This window comes from Thalassophryne amazonica, chromosome 15 (genome assembly GCF_902500255.1).
Source record: "Thalassophryne amazonica chromosome 15, fThaAma1.1, whole genome shotgun sequence".
In the NCBI taxonomy this organism is placed as follows: Eukaryota; Metazoa; Chordata; class Actinopteri; order Batrachoidiformes; family Batrachoididae; genus Thalassophryne; species Thalassophryne amazonica.
In genome coordinates, this window is record NC_047117.1 from 78,421,691 (window position 1) to 78,441,079 (window position 19,389).

The 19,389-nt window shown below is 40.0% G+C and overlaps 1 protein-coding gene and 2 non-coding genes across 4 annotated transcripts in view; 1 reads left to right on the plus strand and 2 right to left on the minus strand.

Moving 5' to 3' along the window:
- Nucleotides 1-2,756: 2,756 nt before the first annotated feature.
- trnae-cuc lies at nucleotides 2,757-2,828 on the plus strand. The gene has a single exon. It is a non-coding gene; the product is annotated as a tRNA-Glu (tRNA).
- Nucleotides 2,829-3,391: 563 nt separating this feature from the next.
- On the minus strand, nucleotides 3,392-3,479 carry trnay-gua. Its single transcript is given in 2 exon segments — nucleotides 3,392-3,427; nucleotides 3,443-3,479. It is a non-coding gene; the product is annotated as a tRNA-Tyr (tRNA).
- A 4,006-nt stretch (nucleotides 3,480-7,485) lies between these two features.
- The window catches only part of LOC117525472 (E3 ubiquitin-protein ligase DTX1-like), a 49,160-nt gene continuing 37,256 nt past the window's right edge, over nucleotides 7,486-19,389 (minus strand). For both annotated transcript variants that reach the window (XM_034187315.1, XM_034187314.1), the window contains exons 5-12: nucleotides 13,821-13,882; nucleotides 13,554-13,715; nucleotides 13,347-13,408; nucleotides 13,101-13,267; nucleotides 12,864-13,017; nucleotides 12,688-12,777; nucleotides 12,483-12,581; nucleotides 7,486-11,424 (exon numbers count right to left, since the gene is read on the minus strand). In XM_034187315.1, coding sequence (XP_034043206.1) covers nucleotides 11,293-11,424; nucleotides 12,483-12,581; nucleotides 12,688-12,777; nucleotides 12,864-13,017; nucleotides 13,101-13,267; nucleotides 13,347-13,408; nucleotides 13,554-13,715; nucleotides 13,821-13,882 — 928 coding nt within the window. In that variant the 3' untranslated portion in view covers nucleotides 7,486-11,292. The remainder of the gene's footprint in view (nucleotides 11,425-12,482; nucleotides 12,582-12,687; nucleotides 12,778-12,863; nucleotides 13,018-13,100; nucleotides 13,268-13,346; nucleotides 13,409-13,553; nucleotides 13,716-13,820; nucleotides 13,883-19,389) is intronic.

Genomic DNA, 19,389 nt, shown 5'->3' on the forward strand with positions numbered 1-19,389 from the left:
TTCATCCACTAGGGGCACTCAGTGTACAAACAGAGGGGCTGGGTGTGTTCAGGGGCCAACCGTCATCATACATGTGAAGTTTCAAGTCAATCAGGCAAAGCATGAAGGAGTTATCATGACTTGATGTTCCATGGCAAAGGGTCCAAATGGTGGCGCCATAGCGGCCACACCCTTTGACATAAAGAAAAGCTTTCGATAACTTTTGGTCAGTATCGTCTGTGGGTGATGTGGAAGAAATTTGAAGTGCATTGGACAAAATCCCTAGGAGTTCGTTTTAATGCAACATGGAAATCACGCCAAAATGAGAAGAAAATTCAAAATGGCCGACTTCCTGTTTGGAGTAGACCCATGGTGCAAGAGACTTTTTTGTATGTCTATGCAAGTCACACGTGTACCAATTTTCATCTCCCTACTCCAAAAAACCCCTATGTGGAGGGTTTTTTGAAAGTTTCAAGGGGACGCTATTGAGGCATTTTGCCCCGCCCATGGGCGACGCCCCTAAGAATTGTGAGAGGTTGTCGTGCTTGACCTGTGTATCAATTTTCATGATGATGTGACAAAATTAAAGCCGTCAAAAGGAAGAACGTAATTTCATGGCGAATGGTCAGTATCCGGCACGCCGCCACACGGACACTGTTACTCATAACTTCACGGCGTTCACCAATTTGTTCTGCGTGTTTTAGAAGTGGAATGAAGTTGATTGGGTTAAGTATGTGACATCAGGACCTCTTAAAGTAAAAATTGGACCTTTCCCGCCACCACCGGGGGGTGCTATGGCGCAGGTGGGAACTTAAGATATGTAGACGTTCAGGGCGGAGCCCTCATCATGTCCAGCAAGTTTGAAGGATCTATGATGAAGTATGTGGGCGTGACAGCCATTTGAAGTGAAATGGTGTGCTCCGAAAAGCTTGCCAAAGTTTGATGACCCCTAGCAGCCACGCCTTTTGAGTTAATTAGAATCTTTTGATAACTTTTGATCACCATTGTGTTGTGATGATTTTGACCAAATTTGAAGACGATCGGATGAAATCCCTAGGAGTTCATTCAAATGTAAGTAGTGGAAAAGGCCAAAAATGGCAAAAATTTGCTCAAAATCGAAACTTAAAATCAAAATGGCCGACTTCCTGTCGATATTTCACCATGACAGTAAGAGACTTTTTTGTGCGTCCTGGCATGGTAAATATGTGTACCGAATTTCGTGAGGCTATGACGAAAAAAGCCCAATGCGGAGGGGTTTTTGAAACTTTCTAGGGGGCGCTATTTCGCGATTTTTGTGCAACCATGTGCGACGCCCCCAAAATATCGAATTTCGGATCCGGCCGGACGACTTTGGAAAGTTTGGTGAGTTTTTGAGCATGGGGAAGAGGCCGAAATTTCAATTTCAAGGGTGATAATAATAATAATAATAATAAACAGCGCAATTACAATAGGGTCCTCGTAGGACGTTGCCTACTCGGGCAACATTACTACTTTCAAGATGGAGCCCGCTGTGGCGTCTCCACGCTGCTCAGAGTGCCGCTCTCGTTGGAGCGACAACACGCAGAATGTGTCTCTTCCCAGATAGATCTCTTTCAGTGCAGCTTCTTGTTCTGACTTTAACACGAAGTTAACACCCAAGTATTTCATCGCCAACTGTAAATGGTAATCAAAACATTCCAATCGTATATTTCTGAACTCTTCCGCATCAAAATCCACGTGTCAATGTTGCTCATAAACTTTAAATTGCTTAAATATTTATTACGGCCACTCTTAAAACTTCAGTTATCTTTATAATTTTATTACTGGTACATTTTAGAATTAATTTAGATGAGATGTACTTATCTCACAGCAATATATCACTTTTTGCGCAGGAATTCATTAAGCACGTCGACCGCAGGCGCGTTCTAATACAGAATACCCAAAAACTGGAGAGTTGTTCGGCCAAAACGAGTGTCCACTTTTAGCTCGCCATAAGTTAAGCTAGTGGCAAGCGTGAGAGTATGTGGCGTCTCTTATCCTGCAAAACCTCCGCACAAACGAGATTCTGTGGCATTATTCCTTAAGTTTTTACTCTTTGATAGATAAACCATTCAAAAATGACGAGATTTACTTTGTAAAATAAAATATTTTGAGGGAAAATTAAAGCGCTGTACTAAATACTGATTTTATTATTACAACTGGTGGCATTTGAAAGCGCTGAATTCTGATGGTGGCATTTCAGAACACGTTATTTAGTCTGGGCTGGTGTTGGTATTTGGGATTATTATGGTCGTTTTAATTTACCTTTTTAGCTCCCTGTTTTCTATAGGAATACAAACGTTATTACAAACCATATTACAATATTATAATATATATATTTATTTATATATAACAAAGTATATTATTAACGTCCATTTCTTAAGTCTTTCTCTTGTTTTTCTTGACTAGCTGCTTGGTCTGTGTGAATTGCTTAGGGCTATTGCTCAAGAATACCCTTTTATTGCTTTTATTTGTTATTTTACTAGTATTATTGTCTGGTTCATGTATTTCCGCAACATATTTTGTTGAGCTTTTCCATTACTGTATTTCATTTTTGTGCATGTCTTTTTTTTTTTTTTCGGAGGACCACAATGTAAATAAGCATCCATATCAGAAGCTTTCTTGTGTTATCCTCGGCAGTATTTTTATGTATTTTGATGTAATTTTATTGCCGAATAAAATTAAATCAGCTTTTTATGGGTACAACATTGGTATTGAAAAGCATAAAAAAGGTTTGGTCCAAGGTTTCGTCATAGTAGTCCCTGGTGGTCTAGTGGTTAGGATTCGGCGCTCTCACCGCCGCGGCCCGGGTTCGATTCCCGGTCAGGGAATGTGTTTTTTCTATTATGCTTTATAATACTAACTTTGTCGAAACGAAAATACACAAATATGCACAAATTATAGACTATTGTTATTTTTCTGAATTATATAGATCATTTCCATTGTAAAATAAATAAATAAATAAAATAGCAATTATACGCAAAAAAATCAGCAATCCCCGGTGGTCTAACTATGCACAAAAAAATCACGAATCACCGTTTCGTCAAGATATAGAATACACGACGAGGATTACTCACCATTTTAAGAGGTGACGGTTTCGAATAAAAACTTAAAACTCGATTTTCAGCACTGAAACAACTTCACAGTAACTTTGGGCAAACATTTTTTTTTTTAATTTAATGTATTTAACCCGGAGCGCCCTCGTGTGGTCATCATCAGTGATCACACGGAGGCTCGGAGCCTGGAGCAGACCAGACTTCTCGAGGCTCGGATTCGAAAATGTCACAGGATACAACACTTTCTTCCGATTCCAATCTAAGTCAGCGAATATGAGAGACGCACAGTATATTTAATAGATAGTTCTCGCACAAAATATATATATGGAAAAAAAGCTTCCTTCGAGCCGGATTCGAACCAGCGACCTAAGGATTACTGATATATACATCTACAGTCCTCCGCTCTACCAACTGAGCTATCGAAGGGCGTAATCACATTTTTGGGGCAACGAATGTGAAAGTAAACTAGGTTGCAATATTTTGATTGTTTTTGGACCAAGTTAGATTGATGTTGGACCTCAAAATTTTCCTTAATTGTTGTTTTTAAAGCTCCAAATTTATTTTGCTTTATCTATTTCCTACTCATCCCACGTCCTTTGGCTAATTCACCAAACTCTGGATGACTGTCAGACTCAGATTAGGGTTTCTTTTTGGGGGGGGGGGGGGGCTTGTCATAATGACCACCAATTGTTTGCAAGCTAATTTGACTTGGGACTTGCAGATTGATCACTTGAGGATGACTTGACAGTGACTTTGTCACACCTCTGGGGTTTGTTTTTTTTTTTTTTTTTGCAAGGATCAAGGTCACTCAACAAAAATATAAACGCAACGCTTTTGGTTTTGCTCCCATTTTGTATGAGATGAACTCAGAGATCTAAAACTTTTTCCACATACACAATATCACCATTTCTCTCAAATATTGTTCACAAACCAGTCGAAATCTGTGATAGTGAGCACTTCTCCTTTGCTGAGATAATCCATCCCACCTCACAGGTGTGCCATACCAAGATGCTGATTAGACACCATGATTAGTGCACAGGTGTGCCTTAGACTGCCCACAATAAAAGGCCACTCTGAAAGGTGCAGTTTTGTTACACAGCACAATGCCACAGATGTCGCAAGATTTGAGGGAGCGTGCAATTGGCATGCTGACAGCAGGAATGTCAACCAGAGCTGTTGCTCGTGTATTGAATGTTCATGTCTCTACCATAAGCCGTCTCCAAAGTCGTTTCAGAGAATTTGGCAGTACATCCAACCAGCCTCACAACCGCAGACCATGTGTAACCACACCAGCCCAGGACCTCCACATCCAGCATGTTCACCTCCAAGATCGACTGAGACCAGCCACTCGGACAGCTGCTGAAACAATCGGTTTGCATAACCAAAGAATTTCTGCACAAACTGTCAGAAACCGTCTCAGGGAAGCTCATCTGCATGCTCGTCGTCCTCATCGGGGTCTCGACCTGACTCCAGTTTGTCATCGTAACCGACTTGAGTGGGCAAATGCTCACATTCGCTGGCGTTTGGCACGTTGGAGAGGTGTTCTCTTCACGGATGATGTGAAGGAGATGTGTTGCACTGCATGAGGCAAATGGTGGTCACACCAGATACTGACTGGTATCCCCCCCCCCAATAAAACAAAACTGCACCTTTCAGAGTGCCCTTTTATTGTGGGCAGTCTAAGGCACACCTGTGCACTAATCATGGTGTCTAATCAGCATCTTGATATGGCACACCTGTGAGGTGGGATGGATTATCTCAGCAAAGGAGAAGTGCTCACTATCACAGATTTAGACTGGTTTGTGAACAATATTTGAGGGAAATGGTGATATTGTGTATATGGAAAAAGTTTTAGATCTTTGAGTTCATCTCATACAAAATGGGAGCAAAACCAAAAGTGTTGCGTTTATATTTTTGTTGAGTATATTATTTTTTTTTTATGCTGATGTTCACCAAATCTGACACGTTTAGGTGGCTTCTGGAAGTGGCTAACATTAAATTACCCAAATGTCAATTATTTGGAGAGAAAGGTCAAAACTGAAGATTTTTGGTGCTTGTTTGCTGCCATTTTTTTAAAGTTCAAGTTGCACCAATATTGAAATACATATGGAAAAGGGCTCTGGAATTGCCCAAATATTGACAAATATGACAAAGGTCAATCATTTGGGTTGAGGTCATTTGATCAAAAGTCAAAAGTAATATTTTCAGTCAGTTTTACAACAAGTTGTTGCATATATGGGTGTGGGTTCCAAAATTGCCCAGCAAGGCCAAATTTCCCAAATTGTCAACCTCTGGGATCAAGATCAATGTAATATCTGCTTGTCTGTTTCTTGGCTTCCTCTTTCCTGGTACTTTTGATTTCTACCAAACTTCATTGAAGGTTGACCTCAACATTGCCTTTGAAAAATTTATTTTGGAAAAGTGAAGAATTTATTTTTCAACTCAAATTTGGCCAAATGTAACACATACTTAAATGGATTCCAGAAATGCCTTGTGAAGTCAGCTGGAGGTCATGAGGGTCAAATGTCATATTGTTGTAGCCACTCAGTGTCTTCATGCTCACAGATACTTTTAACAAGTATCACATAAAATGTGTAGGCATATGTTTTTGTAGATGTGTATTTTTTCAGTGAAAATCAATGAGAACAAAACCACTTAAGATTCATTCATTCATTCTTTATTTTTCATGTATTAATCATTCACACTCCAGCATTTCTTTTGAAATTATTTATATTTACATTTTTTTCCTCATGCTCTCTATTTTTATCTCATCTTCCCATCAGACATAAATTGACCTTATGACCCACGGCCCTACACCCACACACGTTAAGGGAAACCACAAACGGGCAATACTGCATTAAAATGGGAAAGAATTCATGTTTTAACTGACAGATTTGAGATAACACATTCATGCTCGCAGGGGTTCGCTGCATCTTTGCATGTGGTTTTAAACCACTGTGGAGAAATGGATGGATGACCACCTTCAAAGCATGAGGCAATTCCCCTTCAAAAACACTATTTTCCAATTATTGTGATAATCGTCAATCCAGACCAAACACATTCTTCCAGTAGTGTTGGAGCAAAAAATAAATTCCACCACTTTTTGAGTAATCAAGCACAGCCACTGTATCGTCTTATAATTTGGGTTAATCCATTAGAATTTTCCAAATATAAATAGTAACATTTAGAACTAGAGTTGAAACCATTATTGAACACTAGCTATGAATAAAATCATCAGTATTGATACAGTGTATCCAGAAAGTATTCTCAGCACTTCACCTTTCCCACATTTTGTCACAGCCTTATTCCAAAATGGAGTAAAATAATTTTTTTCCTTAAAATTCTACTCACAACACCCCATAATAACATTAAAAAAATTAATAACAGAAATCACATGTACATAAGTGTACACAATCTTTGCTCAATACTTTGTTGATGCATCTTTGGCAGCAATTGGAGCCTTAAGTCCCCACAAGCTTGGGGCACCAATCTTTGGTCGGTTTTTCCATTCCTCTTTGCAGCACCTCCAAGCTCCATCAGGTTGGATGGGGAGCGTCAGTGCACAGCCATTTTCAGATCTCTCCAGAGATGTTCAATCAGATTCAGGGAGCTTCAGAAGAAATGTTTCTGTACCCTTACCCAGATTTGTGCCTCAAGACAATCCTGTCTCGGGGGTGTATAGATAATTCCTTTGACTTTATGTTTGGTTTGTGCTCTGACATGCATTGTCACTTGTGGGACCTTATATGCAGACAGGTGTGTGCCTTTCCAGATCATGTCCAATCAGGTGGACTCCAATTAAGCTGTACAAGCATCTCAAGGATGATCAGTGGAAACAGGATGCACCTGAGCTCAATGTTGAGCTTCACTGCAAAGGCTGTGGAAAAAAAAAAAAAACTTTCACATTGTCATTATGGGGTATTGTGTGTAGAAATTTGAGGATTTTTTTTTTTTTTTTTATCCATTTGGAATAAGACTGTAACATAAAAAATGTGGAAAAAGTGGAGTGCTGTGAATATTTTCTGGATGCACTGTTTTTCTGTTTGATGAATAACTTCCTCTTTGCATTTTCTCAAATGTTGCATTTTGCTTTTTCATGGAAAAGGCAATTAATGAATTTTCTTGCATTTGATAAAATACTGATCAATAGAAATAGCTGTAGTCCTATTTACAGGGCTGAGTTTAAGGAATCAGTTGTCTGTGCACATGATAAAGCAAAATGTAAAGGCACAAATTGACAGAATTTCAGAGTGGTGGTCCTCCGATTTGGAATGTGTGATTTTTTTTTGGGGGGGGGGGGGGGGGGGGGGACTTGTTTTTTTACATTCAGGAACAGGCTTTATGACATCATGAAGGACAGCACAAACCCTACAAACCTAAGTCTACTGTCCGCTGTCTGCTGGTTGAGGAATTTAACAATGATTTGCATTTATTACGTTGCAGTTGTTTTTCCATCACACCGTGCACATTATAACAGCACTTGTGCTAATGTGAATGTAAAGGAGTCCAACAGCAAAAGAACCAGCAACAGAACAACTTTGGCAGTCACTGTAGGTACGAGCCCCATTTCCCCAAAGAATCTTTTAACTAAAATGACCTTAATCCGATTTTAACTGTGTAACTTCACAGCATTGAAGGTTATGTTGATGCCGATTCCTCTGCACCTGTTTCACAGCCTCAAAATTTTTTTTATAAGCCCCTTTTTAATATTCTTTTGCATCACTTTTAAAGGAAAACCCTAGTATTTTTCAGCCTGTGCTCTTTTACTTCTTGTTGGGTTTGTCTTTAAACTCTAGACATAGAACACAAATACCATCACGGGTTAAGTGTCTACATAATGTAATTGTACAGGCAAAGTCCCCCCCCAAAAAACTGTCAAGTTACTTCTTGCCACCACGAAAGAGGCAGAAATTAGAAGTGTTTTGTAGCATGTATGCCTGTATTTATCTCACTAAATGTAAAGAAACAGTTTTAAAGATAACTTATTATAGTTAGCCGCTTACCTTAGCCTTGCCTGGCGGCACGATTCTCAATCAGGGGCTCGTCTTGTAAGACCAAACAATCAGCAATCAACTTGAAATTATGTAGCCGGTACAACCCAACAACACCAAGTTTACGTAAAGTAAGCGGCTAACTGTATTTTGTTTTATGAAGGTGACTTTAGTGTTTGCATTCTAAATCTATACTGTGTTGATTGTTTTTGTCCCACGTGAAAAGATCAACCATACAACATCTACAACTAGAGCTCAGGCTGAGAAAATACCAGATCTCTCCTTTAATACATCATTTATTGTTTTACTCTGTTGGATTTCATTATTCGTAAGAAAAGTGCTACATAAATCAAATTTATTACAATTACTGAAGAGATACTTTCTGGAAACAGGACCCTCAACAAAACTGGCACAAGTACAGTCAGAAGGACAACCAACGTGGAGACAATAAGGGTATACGCGTATTTTCCAATCCACAAACGAGGAGAGTACATACATGGGTTTGACTTGCTGTCAAAATTCATTACATTTCACACTCAGATAAAAAGTCACCATCAAAATTTCTTTTCCAAAGAAAAAGTGATGCATTTCACCTTAACGTTTGTTCACAACAGAAAATAAAAACAAACACCGTATTTAACCACATGGTTTTTGTAAACAAACGATAAATAAGGGTATCGTTTACAAAAGATACACGTACAAAATTATGCTATGACAGTATCAACAAAAGTGGTTTTATTGTAAAAACGAAAAAGTGTCCCATTATTTAAAAAAAAATAGTAGCTGCTGTCATCAAAGGGTGATGAGACTTCCATGGAGTGCCGTGACGATAAAGCCTAAACGGGGAGCATGCTGGTGTCGTATACACAGTACAGAGTTCTCGCTGGTCCACAAACAGGCGTTTTAATAGGACAAAGAAATTATTTTACAGACAAAGTGGGCGGTTGTGTGATCAGTCGATGGAGGTAGAGAGAAGAAGAAGAGAGCTATCGCGGTTGCTGCTACTGATAGTTTCAAACTTTTAGTGACAGTTTTTCAAAAAAAAAAAGACATGTCATTAGAGATTAACACTGAATGAAGGACTTTCCAGTTCAAACCCTGGAAACTCAACTGATCAGCCAGATTCCACTTCACTCCTCAGCAGAGCTACAACTACTAACTAATAATCAATTATTAAATTAATCAACATCAGTTTTGGAAATTAACTGTTTTGAGAAATCTTTTTCAGTGTACAGATCAATATTTTTCCACCAAACCTTCTTCAAAACGGGTTACTGTACCGAAAATAAAACAAAATAATCCAAAATGAAGGCTTATTAATTCGAGTGCATAAATTCAGCATTTTTTTTTTTTTTTTTTTACCATTCTGTGGTTATACCGATAGTGTCAACAATCCATCCTGCAAACTTAACTCCTCACATATCACATGAGGAAAACAAGTTTTTGAGTAAATATTTTTGAATAATAGAGAGCAGCGGTGAGAAACAAAGGGTGAAAATGTGCACAAATTACTTAATGGTGCTATTTTTGATTAACATGTTGACACTACTTTTTTTGCCTCTTAAAAGAATAATTTGTGTGCATTTAACACTGATCAAGGCAGAAAACCTTCATGTTCCATCATTTGTAATTCTGGAAAGTTGTAGCTTAGCAAAAAATAAATAATTCAAAACATACTAATTAGTAATTTGTGCACATTCTTTTGTTGCTCCTCAATACACCTTCTGGCCTCTTGAAATAAATTTCTTACTTTTACAGGTTTCTGAGTAGTGCTGGTGAACATTATCTGCTATAACATTCATTAATTTTCTATACCTGCTTACTCAAATCAAGGGTCACGGGGGTGGAACCTATCCATAGGGCGTCATAGGGCGTGAGGTGGAGTACGCCATGGACATGACGCCAGTCTATCACAGGGCTAAAGAAGAACTGATTTTAGGTTTGCTTGGTTGTGCATAATTTGCACAACAGCTATCACAAATTCTTTGTTCAAATGATTCTGGTTTGGACAATATCTGCCCAAACAGGTGCTACGACCTTTAATACTGTATTTAAATTTATATTTGATTTCAGAAGGACAGTGTTCTTGTGCAGTTTGGGTCACGACCTGTTGTCCTGCCTCTCTTTTTATCTTCTCCATCCTCCACAACCCTCCACACCCAAGCAGAGCACAGCCCAGGATGGACAAGGCTCACTGACTAGGTTTCAAACATCAAACCCAACGTGCTCAACTTTATAAAAGCACCACTTTTATAAAGTAAAAAAATAAAAAAAAAATAAAAAAGGACATTGTGTTTTGTGAAACGCACATAAAACTAACAATAAAAATGTGAATATCAGCACCTGCAGTTCTGTTATTAACTGGTACCATAGCGGACCAAGCCGTATTATATTTTTTCGTACAGTCATAAACGTACACAGCATAAGATGCATTAAAAAATAAAAATAAAAATCAAGTCAAGACTAAAGAGGTAAAATATGGAATAGTGTTAAATGAGGATTATAGTGGCAAAGGTCAAAAATAACTTGCATTTTCATTTGTTCCCGTGAGCTTACGACCTGAGGTGTAGTTTAGAGCAGAATCGCCACAAGGGGGCGCAGCAGCACTAAAATTCCTCCAAAGAAGAAGTGGCTGGTTTTGAAGAAAGCAGCAAAGTTCATTTTAATTCTTTCTTTCTTTACGTGTGGTTTTGGCGATAAGTACCAGCAACGTACCATAAAGGTTAATTTTACTCTACTCCTATCTTACGCTACATCCGTACGCCTTCTTTCTTCTTCTCCATTCCTCCTCCTCTTCCTGCTCTCCCTTTGTCCTTTCTCTCCCAGTTCATATTGAACTGCTCTGACTTCTCCTTCTCTCCCTGCATGCTGCTCCTCTTAGTAAACTTTTTTTTTTTGGATTAGTACCGGCTCATTTTCACACATTAAAACTTTAGTACCTAAAGAGAAACTGAGCGCCATCACTTTTTCATTTGACTTTCTGCCTCGCTGCTTCTTCAAACTCCCTCCCATTCCTGCCGATGTGCTTTTGGGCTGTGTCGTGGTGATGAATGAACTCTGAAGTGGCTCACAGTGCCAAAAATCAAAATGAAATGTCTTCTACAACCCCTGAATGTTCCCCCTGTACCCATTCTAAGTGCTGGCAGGGAGAGCCGGGTCTGGTTCCAGGACCTCCCCTCCCCGCTCCTCCTTCAGACTGCTACTTCGTTCCTCACTGATGTCTTGGCAGCCGCTCCCTCGTTTCTGCTTCACTTTTCCATCAAGCCGTCGTCCTCCGTGATGCCCTGAGCTCGGAGCTCATCCAGCACGTTGTCGAGGTGACCGGGGTCGGGGAAGCCGTGACCTGTCAGGTTGGAACCAAACTCTGTTTTATGGTGGACCTTGAAGATAAAGAAAATGAATAAAAATTTTGGAATTTTGGAAGTTTGGAATTGGTTCCACACCAAAACCAACGTTTTAACCGAGACAAAAGTTTCGATCTTTTTAATAACATCCTCTTTAGCACCAGTTTTACAGCGTCACGGTGGAGCGGAACATGTGCCAGAAGGCACATGTGAGACCCAAGCCTAGATGTTTCTTTTTGCTGAAATCCTTCTCTGTGTCACGAAGCTGCAAAACCAAGTAAAAGTTGCACTGTGCACAGTTTCTCCAATCACAGCCCCAAGAAGCCTGTAACTTGGCGGCTTCCCTCGCTGGTCTCACTCTTGAATGGTCACACTATTTTTGAGAACTACCCATCACGTCCCCTCTAAAGAAAACTGTCTATTAAAATACTGGTTTAATCTCTGTATTTGGACTTGCGGTCATTTCTCCAATTACCTATGGACTCTGGAAATAGGACTGTGTATAAAAATGGCTGTAATTGTAAACGGTTAACACAATATTTTTGTTTAACCCCTTGATTTAAAGCTGAACGTCTACAACACAAGTACATCTTGACCGTTTCATGTCAACTCCACTGCACAGCTGCAAAACGGCAAATATTGTTTCACTGAAAAAAAAACGTATGAACCTGTCTGGAGATGATGGAGTTTCTTTCTGCTTTGGCTTTGTTTTGTGTTAATGGGATCATACGAAAAGTTCAAAAAACAAGTCATTATAAAAATATATGTCATGACATACATTATTTACCCCTCCCCATTTTTTAAAAATCAAATAGAAAAATATTAATGATATGCAGTATACTGATAAAAATAGAATTGTTTCGCTGCAGTTGTTGCTTATCAATTGCATTTATTTATTAAAAGTTTGTTAAAAGTTTCTTTTCATGACTGGAGGGCAATGAAACCAGTTTGAATCCTGGTCAGACAGGAAAAATCACTGACGTCCACTGTGCACGGACCTTAATCTCCAAGTTGTTCCTGGTCTGTAGTTGAGTGCCGACCCTGGAGTGTGAGCGTGCATGTATTTCAGATATCTAACGTTCTCTAAGATGTACCTCGTTCCAGATGACCGTATCAGACTCTCCAGTAGTGCTTGAAGTGCCAACTGAGAAGATCAACCTGCGGTCCCACGCCACCAGGAGAAGTCTCAGCACCTAGAAACAGGTTGGAATAAATGTTCCATCTGATGCACTTATATTAAAAAACAGAAAAATCACTGCGTTACAGAGTGTACGCAGAGTTCGGCTCAATGCCGTTTACCTTGCATCCTTTCTCGCTGTCTGGGAGGTAGCAGTGTCGCGGAAAGCCTCTGGCGGTGAAAGGCTTCCCTGGGTTTGGGTGCTCTGGTCCCTGACAGAAGGGAGGAACACGGGTTAGTCAAACATCACATTGTGCACATGTTGCGCCACGTTGTGCATTTCTTTGCAGTCGTGCACCTGAATGCCTGGTGGGATGTTGTAGATGATGCGTATGGTTTTGCAGTCCGGGTGCCCTGGGAGCGAATGGGGGATGACGTGGTACTCCATCTTCCCTGCTGGCTGGTTGCCCGTCTTCACACCGTAGATGGTTTTACAAGTCGGACACTGAAGGCTGAGGACACGTGAGGACAAAATGCCTCAGATTAACAATCTGATTTGTTAAAAGTTCTCCTGAATGTTGTGTTTCTGACCGACCTGCCATCTTTGTTGCCATTATTGTACATGGCCACCAGACACTGGAGATGGTACTGGTGTCCACACTGTGCGAGGCGTCCCACTGACTCGGCCCTGGAAACAGGTCCCACCCCTGGACCTTTGTATCCAGATGGACCCCCCAGTGGCTCCATGCAGATGGTGCAGTCCTAGAACAGAATTTCCTGACATGTCATCAACATTACCTGCCAAAAGTCTGAAAGATAAAAAAATGAGAACTGGTCACACCTCCTCTGGTGGGCTTTTTACTTTCTGCAGGTACTTCTTCACCACCTCCTCTGGAGTTTTTCCTGCAGACACAGAGGAGCAGAAACAAGAGGATGAAGATGCTGAAAGGCAACAGAACAAATTAAATAAAACAGCCTGTTAAACTAAGTGAAGTATTTCCTTGAGTGGATGGAAAGATCGGAGCGTAACTTCGCCCTTGGTGCTTACCTTTGCGAACCTGCTTCTTGGTGGTCTTCCTGCAGCAGTGGCCAAAGCCCGGCACGGGTTTGATGTCACTCTTGCTGACAGGCGGAGGGTGCAGCACAAGTTTAGGCGGCCGAGTCAAACACACAGGCAGCGCGGCGGCACTCATCAAGATCCCGGTGATCCCTGAAACAGCAGAGATAAACCCGGTAAATGGAACAGAAATGAGAAACGGCCACAGGTTATTCTGTGTGTGTGTGTGTGTGTGTGTGTGTGTGTGCGTATTCTTACCAGCCAGCGCAGGGTGAACAGGACTGGATCCACTGAGGTTCTTCACTGGGACAGTGGGCACGCTACAACAGAAAAAAACAACCCGTTTTGGTCAGTACTTCAATAAACCTTCTCAGTATGTGTTACATCTAAAGGTGTTGTTGAAAGTAAGTTACAAACTGTCCAACTACAGTTTGAAAACTAACCACGTTGATTACAAATCACTAGTATAAATATTCAGACTCCACTTCTCTTCGTTATCAATTATGCAGTTTGTTATTTTGGGTTGTTATTTGCCTTGCGGCTGCTCCTATATGGTCCGGGTCAATACAGCAGATCAAGCTCAGATCTGATTTGGAATTGGTCACAAGTTGAATGCTGGACACCCTTCCAGACCTAACTGCAGGTTTACCTGGAGAAACACACATACACAGCCCCTGGTCTTCTGAGGAGGTCTCCCATCCAAGTACTAACAAGCACCTGCTTAGCTTCAGACATCTTACGGGACCAAGCTTACACAGAGCAGACTGACTGTTATTTTGGGTAAATGTTTCAAATAGAGAGCTGTGAATTTTTCTATCAAATTTAAAACAATGTCAGATCCGCAAATATTTATTGTCCAAGAGCAGTAAGCGACTACAACCGTTACTTACTGAGAAAAACTGACCACAGCCATTTTATCAGAGTTCAGGAGCCAAACTGACAATAATTTAATGAAATAAGTAAACGGTCCACAGTTTGCTTCTTTCTTTTTCAGAAACGTCCAAAAATGAAAAACAAACAAATTCAAATGTGCTCTCTTCTCGTCCTGCTCTCAAATCGTCTGTCGTGTCAGGATGCGGTCCGCTGGTTGGCGAGCATATGAATTACTACTCATGTCAAGGTACATTTATGGAAGCTAATTCGCTGTTTCCATCTGCTTAGTGAGCTCACAGATATGCACGTCACACAGCTGCGGATTACCTGCTTCCTCACAAACCTTGACATCACCTCATAAACCGACAGATACAAACACTGCTCATACACGCAGACCGTACATCTAACCACACAGAAAATTGCCTCACATAACATTTTACAGAGCTCAGCGTGTATAATGAGATCTCTCAACTTGTGCCCTAAAGCTGACCACTGCTAATAATGTCAGCAGGAATATTTGAAAATTTAAATATCAGATCGGGATTTATTCACCTGTTGGAAAATTGTTGGCCACACAGCAACCAATTATCATACAGCTGGCTTTATAAGAGCAGCTAGGCTTACAGAATCACCACACACACACACACACACACACACACACACACACACACACACACACACACACACACACACACACACACACACACACACACACACACACACACACACACACCACACACACACACACACACACACACACACACACACACACACACACACACACACACACACACCATCTGCATATAATAATATAAGACACGAATACTTCTAAACGATAGTACAGAGAATAAAACTGGATTGGACATAGAATGCTGAGGAATAAAAAGCAAAAATTACAGATATGCAAACAACCTATCATCATGACCATATACCCTGCACCCCCACCATGATAGTTGCTTCACATGTACTATATAGTAAGTGATAGCAAGTCTGTTGTGATCACCGCTTCAAGACGTGGAATTATTATGAAGTAATTTATCATTAATTATATTAACATAACCAGACATGTCCTGATCATGATGCGTCTCTCTGAAGTGGGAGTGGGAAGAAGTCAGCATGCTGTTGAGCCTTTGCTAATCATGTGGCGACTTTGTGGAAAACAATCGGCCTGTCGATATCCACCAGAAAACTTTAAAGCAATTCCTCTTTCTGGTATTTATAGTAAGTTGATGGTCTCCATTTATGTATTTGACCAGGACGCTTATGCCCACTTCAGTCCATGTGCCAAGCAAGTTTTTGGTACAACTTATGATGGCAAAACAACACTTACAACCCAGCCTCCGTATACTATGACCTCTACAAAAAAGTTCAACGGCCATCCTAGGGTGTCAGCTGTAGTCAGGTAGGGGTCAATGAAGAATTATACAGCAGTCAAAATTTAAAAATACACCAGTCATATTGAAAAGCACACCACATTATTTGTCTGATCATAACAATTCCAAGAAGGTACAGTTTGAGCCACCTGTGAGAAGATGTTTTGGAGTTATGAGATTAAAAACAGCAAAATGGTGACAAAGGTCAATTTCAGTTTGTACAGGGGTCAAAAGTATAAGTTGCTCCAAATTTGGCAAAAATTATTGGCCGAGTTTTGAGTAAATAGTGTTTTACATTGGAAACCAACCATTCAACACTGTCAAAACTATTCCATGTATTAATTGTATAGGCTGTGGTATATTGAGGCTGGATTGTTAAGTGTCCTTTTGCCACAGTAAGTGATATCAATTAGGTCAAAATTGACTACTGGCTCATGGACACTTTCAGTGCTCAACTTGTGTGTCTGTTCTCTTTCAATTTTACTGAATAATAAGAATTATTATTATTACAAACACCTGGAGGAATTAAGGCAGCAAATTCAATGTCATGGTTTAAATCTTCAAAAATTACAGACAACTGAAGTGCGACGTCACAAACCCATAACAACACTTAAACTGGTTCAACTGGTTCTTTTACCCAAACAAAATAATAAAAAATACTGCAATGTAAGTGCAATGTAATTAGTTTTATGACATGTTGACTTCATTAAAAAACAAAACTCAATGGTTGTAGGTCAAAGATCTGTGAGGACACATTTGTGTCTGGTCTAACAAATAAATGTGAACAATCTGGAGTCAGACAGGAGAACACGACTGTGTGCTTTTCCCACATAAATTCCGAGGTTGTAAAATAGTTTTGGGCTGGCAGCTGGATGTGCCCGTGCAGCTGTTCAGCGAGGGTCAGTTGTAGGTTACTCTGAGAATATAGTTACAGGCTTCGGCACAAAACACACTCATACACCAGGAGGGTGAGCGTCAAAGTGTGTGCGTGTTTGTCTTGCGTGTGGAATTAATGCTGGGGAGTTGTCTTTGTCTCCCAGTTGTAAACTGAACAAACACACGTAACGTGCACTGAACTGAGGTTGCGCTCACAACAAAAACTCAGACATAAAAGCTGCACAGATCCAAACCTTTCACGTTACGAATGCAGTGACCATTTGGGAGGAAATGAACAATAATTACATAAAAAATACTTTAATCCGCAGTTAATAGCACTTGCACTTTTCCACTTTCACAATCTGTCAAGTTCTATAAGCTGAATTTCCACAAACTCCAGTTCACGACAGCCTTTGGCCTTTTGTAAGAAGACCTGCCCCGCCCACTAAGACCGCCATGACCTTGGCTAGCTCTGACAACAACGTTGTAAATATGCTGCCGTGCAGTACGACGTGTGAACATGCTGTCACCTCTACACAGCCATGCGTCCGTGCAGAAATATACATCCTTAGACAACCGGCTGCGTCCTGAATGTTTTCTGACCATTTCTGACAATGTTATTTTTATGTACTTACTGTAAGTTTGGACTTTAAATTCAGTCAGTTTCAACTTTTATTGTGGAAAACTGCAGTATTTGTGTATTTTATACTGCTGCCTGGCCATATTATACTATAATATACATTCACTGGCCACTTTATTAGGTAAACCTGTTCAATTACTTGTTAGCACAAATGTGTAATCAGCCAATCACATGCCCATTAAAATTAAAAAGACACATAAAAACAAAAGATGTCACATCACCACCAGGTGTTAAAAGCCATTTTAAATAAATAAGCCATGAGCTTTGATTTAAAAATTACTGAGCCAGAAATACTGCGTAAATCAGGAGGTAACTTATTCCACAGTCTGGGTTCAGATACCGCAAAAGCACGACTGCCCCAGAATTTATATTTTGACCTCGGAACATCTAAGTAAAGTTGACCAGACACCTGAAATGTTCCACTGTAAATGCAGAGACTTAAAATTTCAGACAAGTAAGAAGGTGGAAGGTCATTAATAGCTTTAAAAATAAACATTAAAATCAATTGTAAAATGAACTGGAAGCCAGTGGAGTGAGTAAAGTACAAGTGTAATATGCTCACTCCTGGAAGTGTTCGTTAAAAGACAAGCAGCAGCATTTTGTACATGTCGGAGGCATGCAAGCGAAAGCTGGTTAACACCCGCATAAAGTGCATTACAGTAATCAAGTCTGGAACTGAAGAAAGCATGAATGGCCATCTGAAGATCACATCTACTGAAAAAGGGCTTTACTTTAGCCAGAAGACTTACGTTGATCAGAGTTAATCTGTTGATCAACCCTCAAACACATACTAACCCCAACAGCCATAATCATTTTCATATTTATGGCTTCCTGAACTGTAAATGACCTGATTTTAAAGCTAGAACCTCAAATAGACCCAGTAATGCCTGAGCTTACATATTAGTTATGTAGCTATACAGATAGGTTGGATCAAGTAAACTTATTTCTATATGGCTCATCAATTAAACTTAGTCCAGAACTATAGTAAAAATTAAATCCAAATTAATACTGATTTAAACATTTTATCTGTTAAAACAATAACAGTTATTATTATAATAATGTAGTAGTAGTATGAAAAATGTCTTCAATAGAAGACCAATGGGTGACATCACGCAGGCTCTGTCCAGTATATATTCAGTCAGGACTGTGTCAGCGCGATACCTGCATTTTAGCAAACCAATTGACGTAAATCCATTGTAGCGACAGAGACATTTAATCCCTGTAGGAATAATGCTTTCAAAATAAATAAATAAATAAATAAATAAAAAATCACGCATTTTAGCAAGGGGGTATGCAGCCAAAACAAGGGGGCACAGTGCCCCATTTCCTGGTTTAGAAAACCCCCCTGAATAGCATTAGCTCCTTTTGAGCCGGTGGCCACGTAATTCCTTTAAACTGTCGACAGGCCTCCAGTTTGCCAACTGATTTATCAAAAGTGCGACAATCAAGACCCTCCTAACTGATTGCGCTCTTCTTTACTGCCGCTGGTGCAACAGATAGAAAAGTCGAGTGCGGCGGTGATCTGTCATTTCCTGTTGCTGGTTTAAGCTTTAACAGAGTTTGCGCTCTAAGCTGCTTTGGACTTATGCCACTCTGAGCACGAGTGACTGACTCACCGGGTTGTTTGTTTGTGCACTAACTCAATACCGGCGTACGCTAGGGGAATGAGCTGGTGTGTGAAATAAAGGTTTTGTTGGTTTACATTTTAGACGGAAATAACAAAACCAAAAGAATGAAAAGAAAGTTAGTAAATATCCAACCGAGGAACAAATGTAACAGAAATCCCTGATGGAGTCTGGTTGACAAGTATGAACACAAAAGCTTTGCTTATATTATGTACTGTGACTGTCGTTGACAACTTCATGAACACTGTTCTGGAAAAACAAAGTTATCATGGAAAATTGTCTAGAATGAACAAAGAACTGTACCAGATTGCATCAAATGGAATCTTTCCATAATTAAAAAAAGTAACATTCCTGAATTGTATCGTAGCCCATTCCTCCAGATACATATGGTTATAGTTTTATAAGGGAGAGATGCAAACACCCTTAACGACTTGAGTACT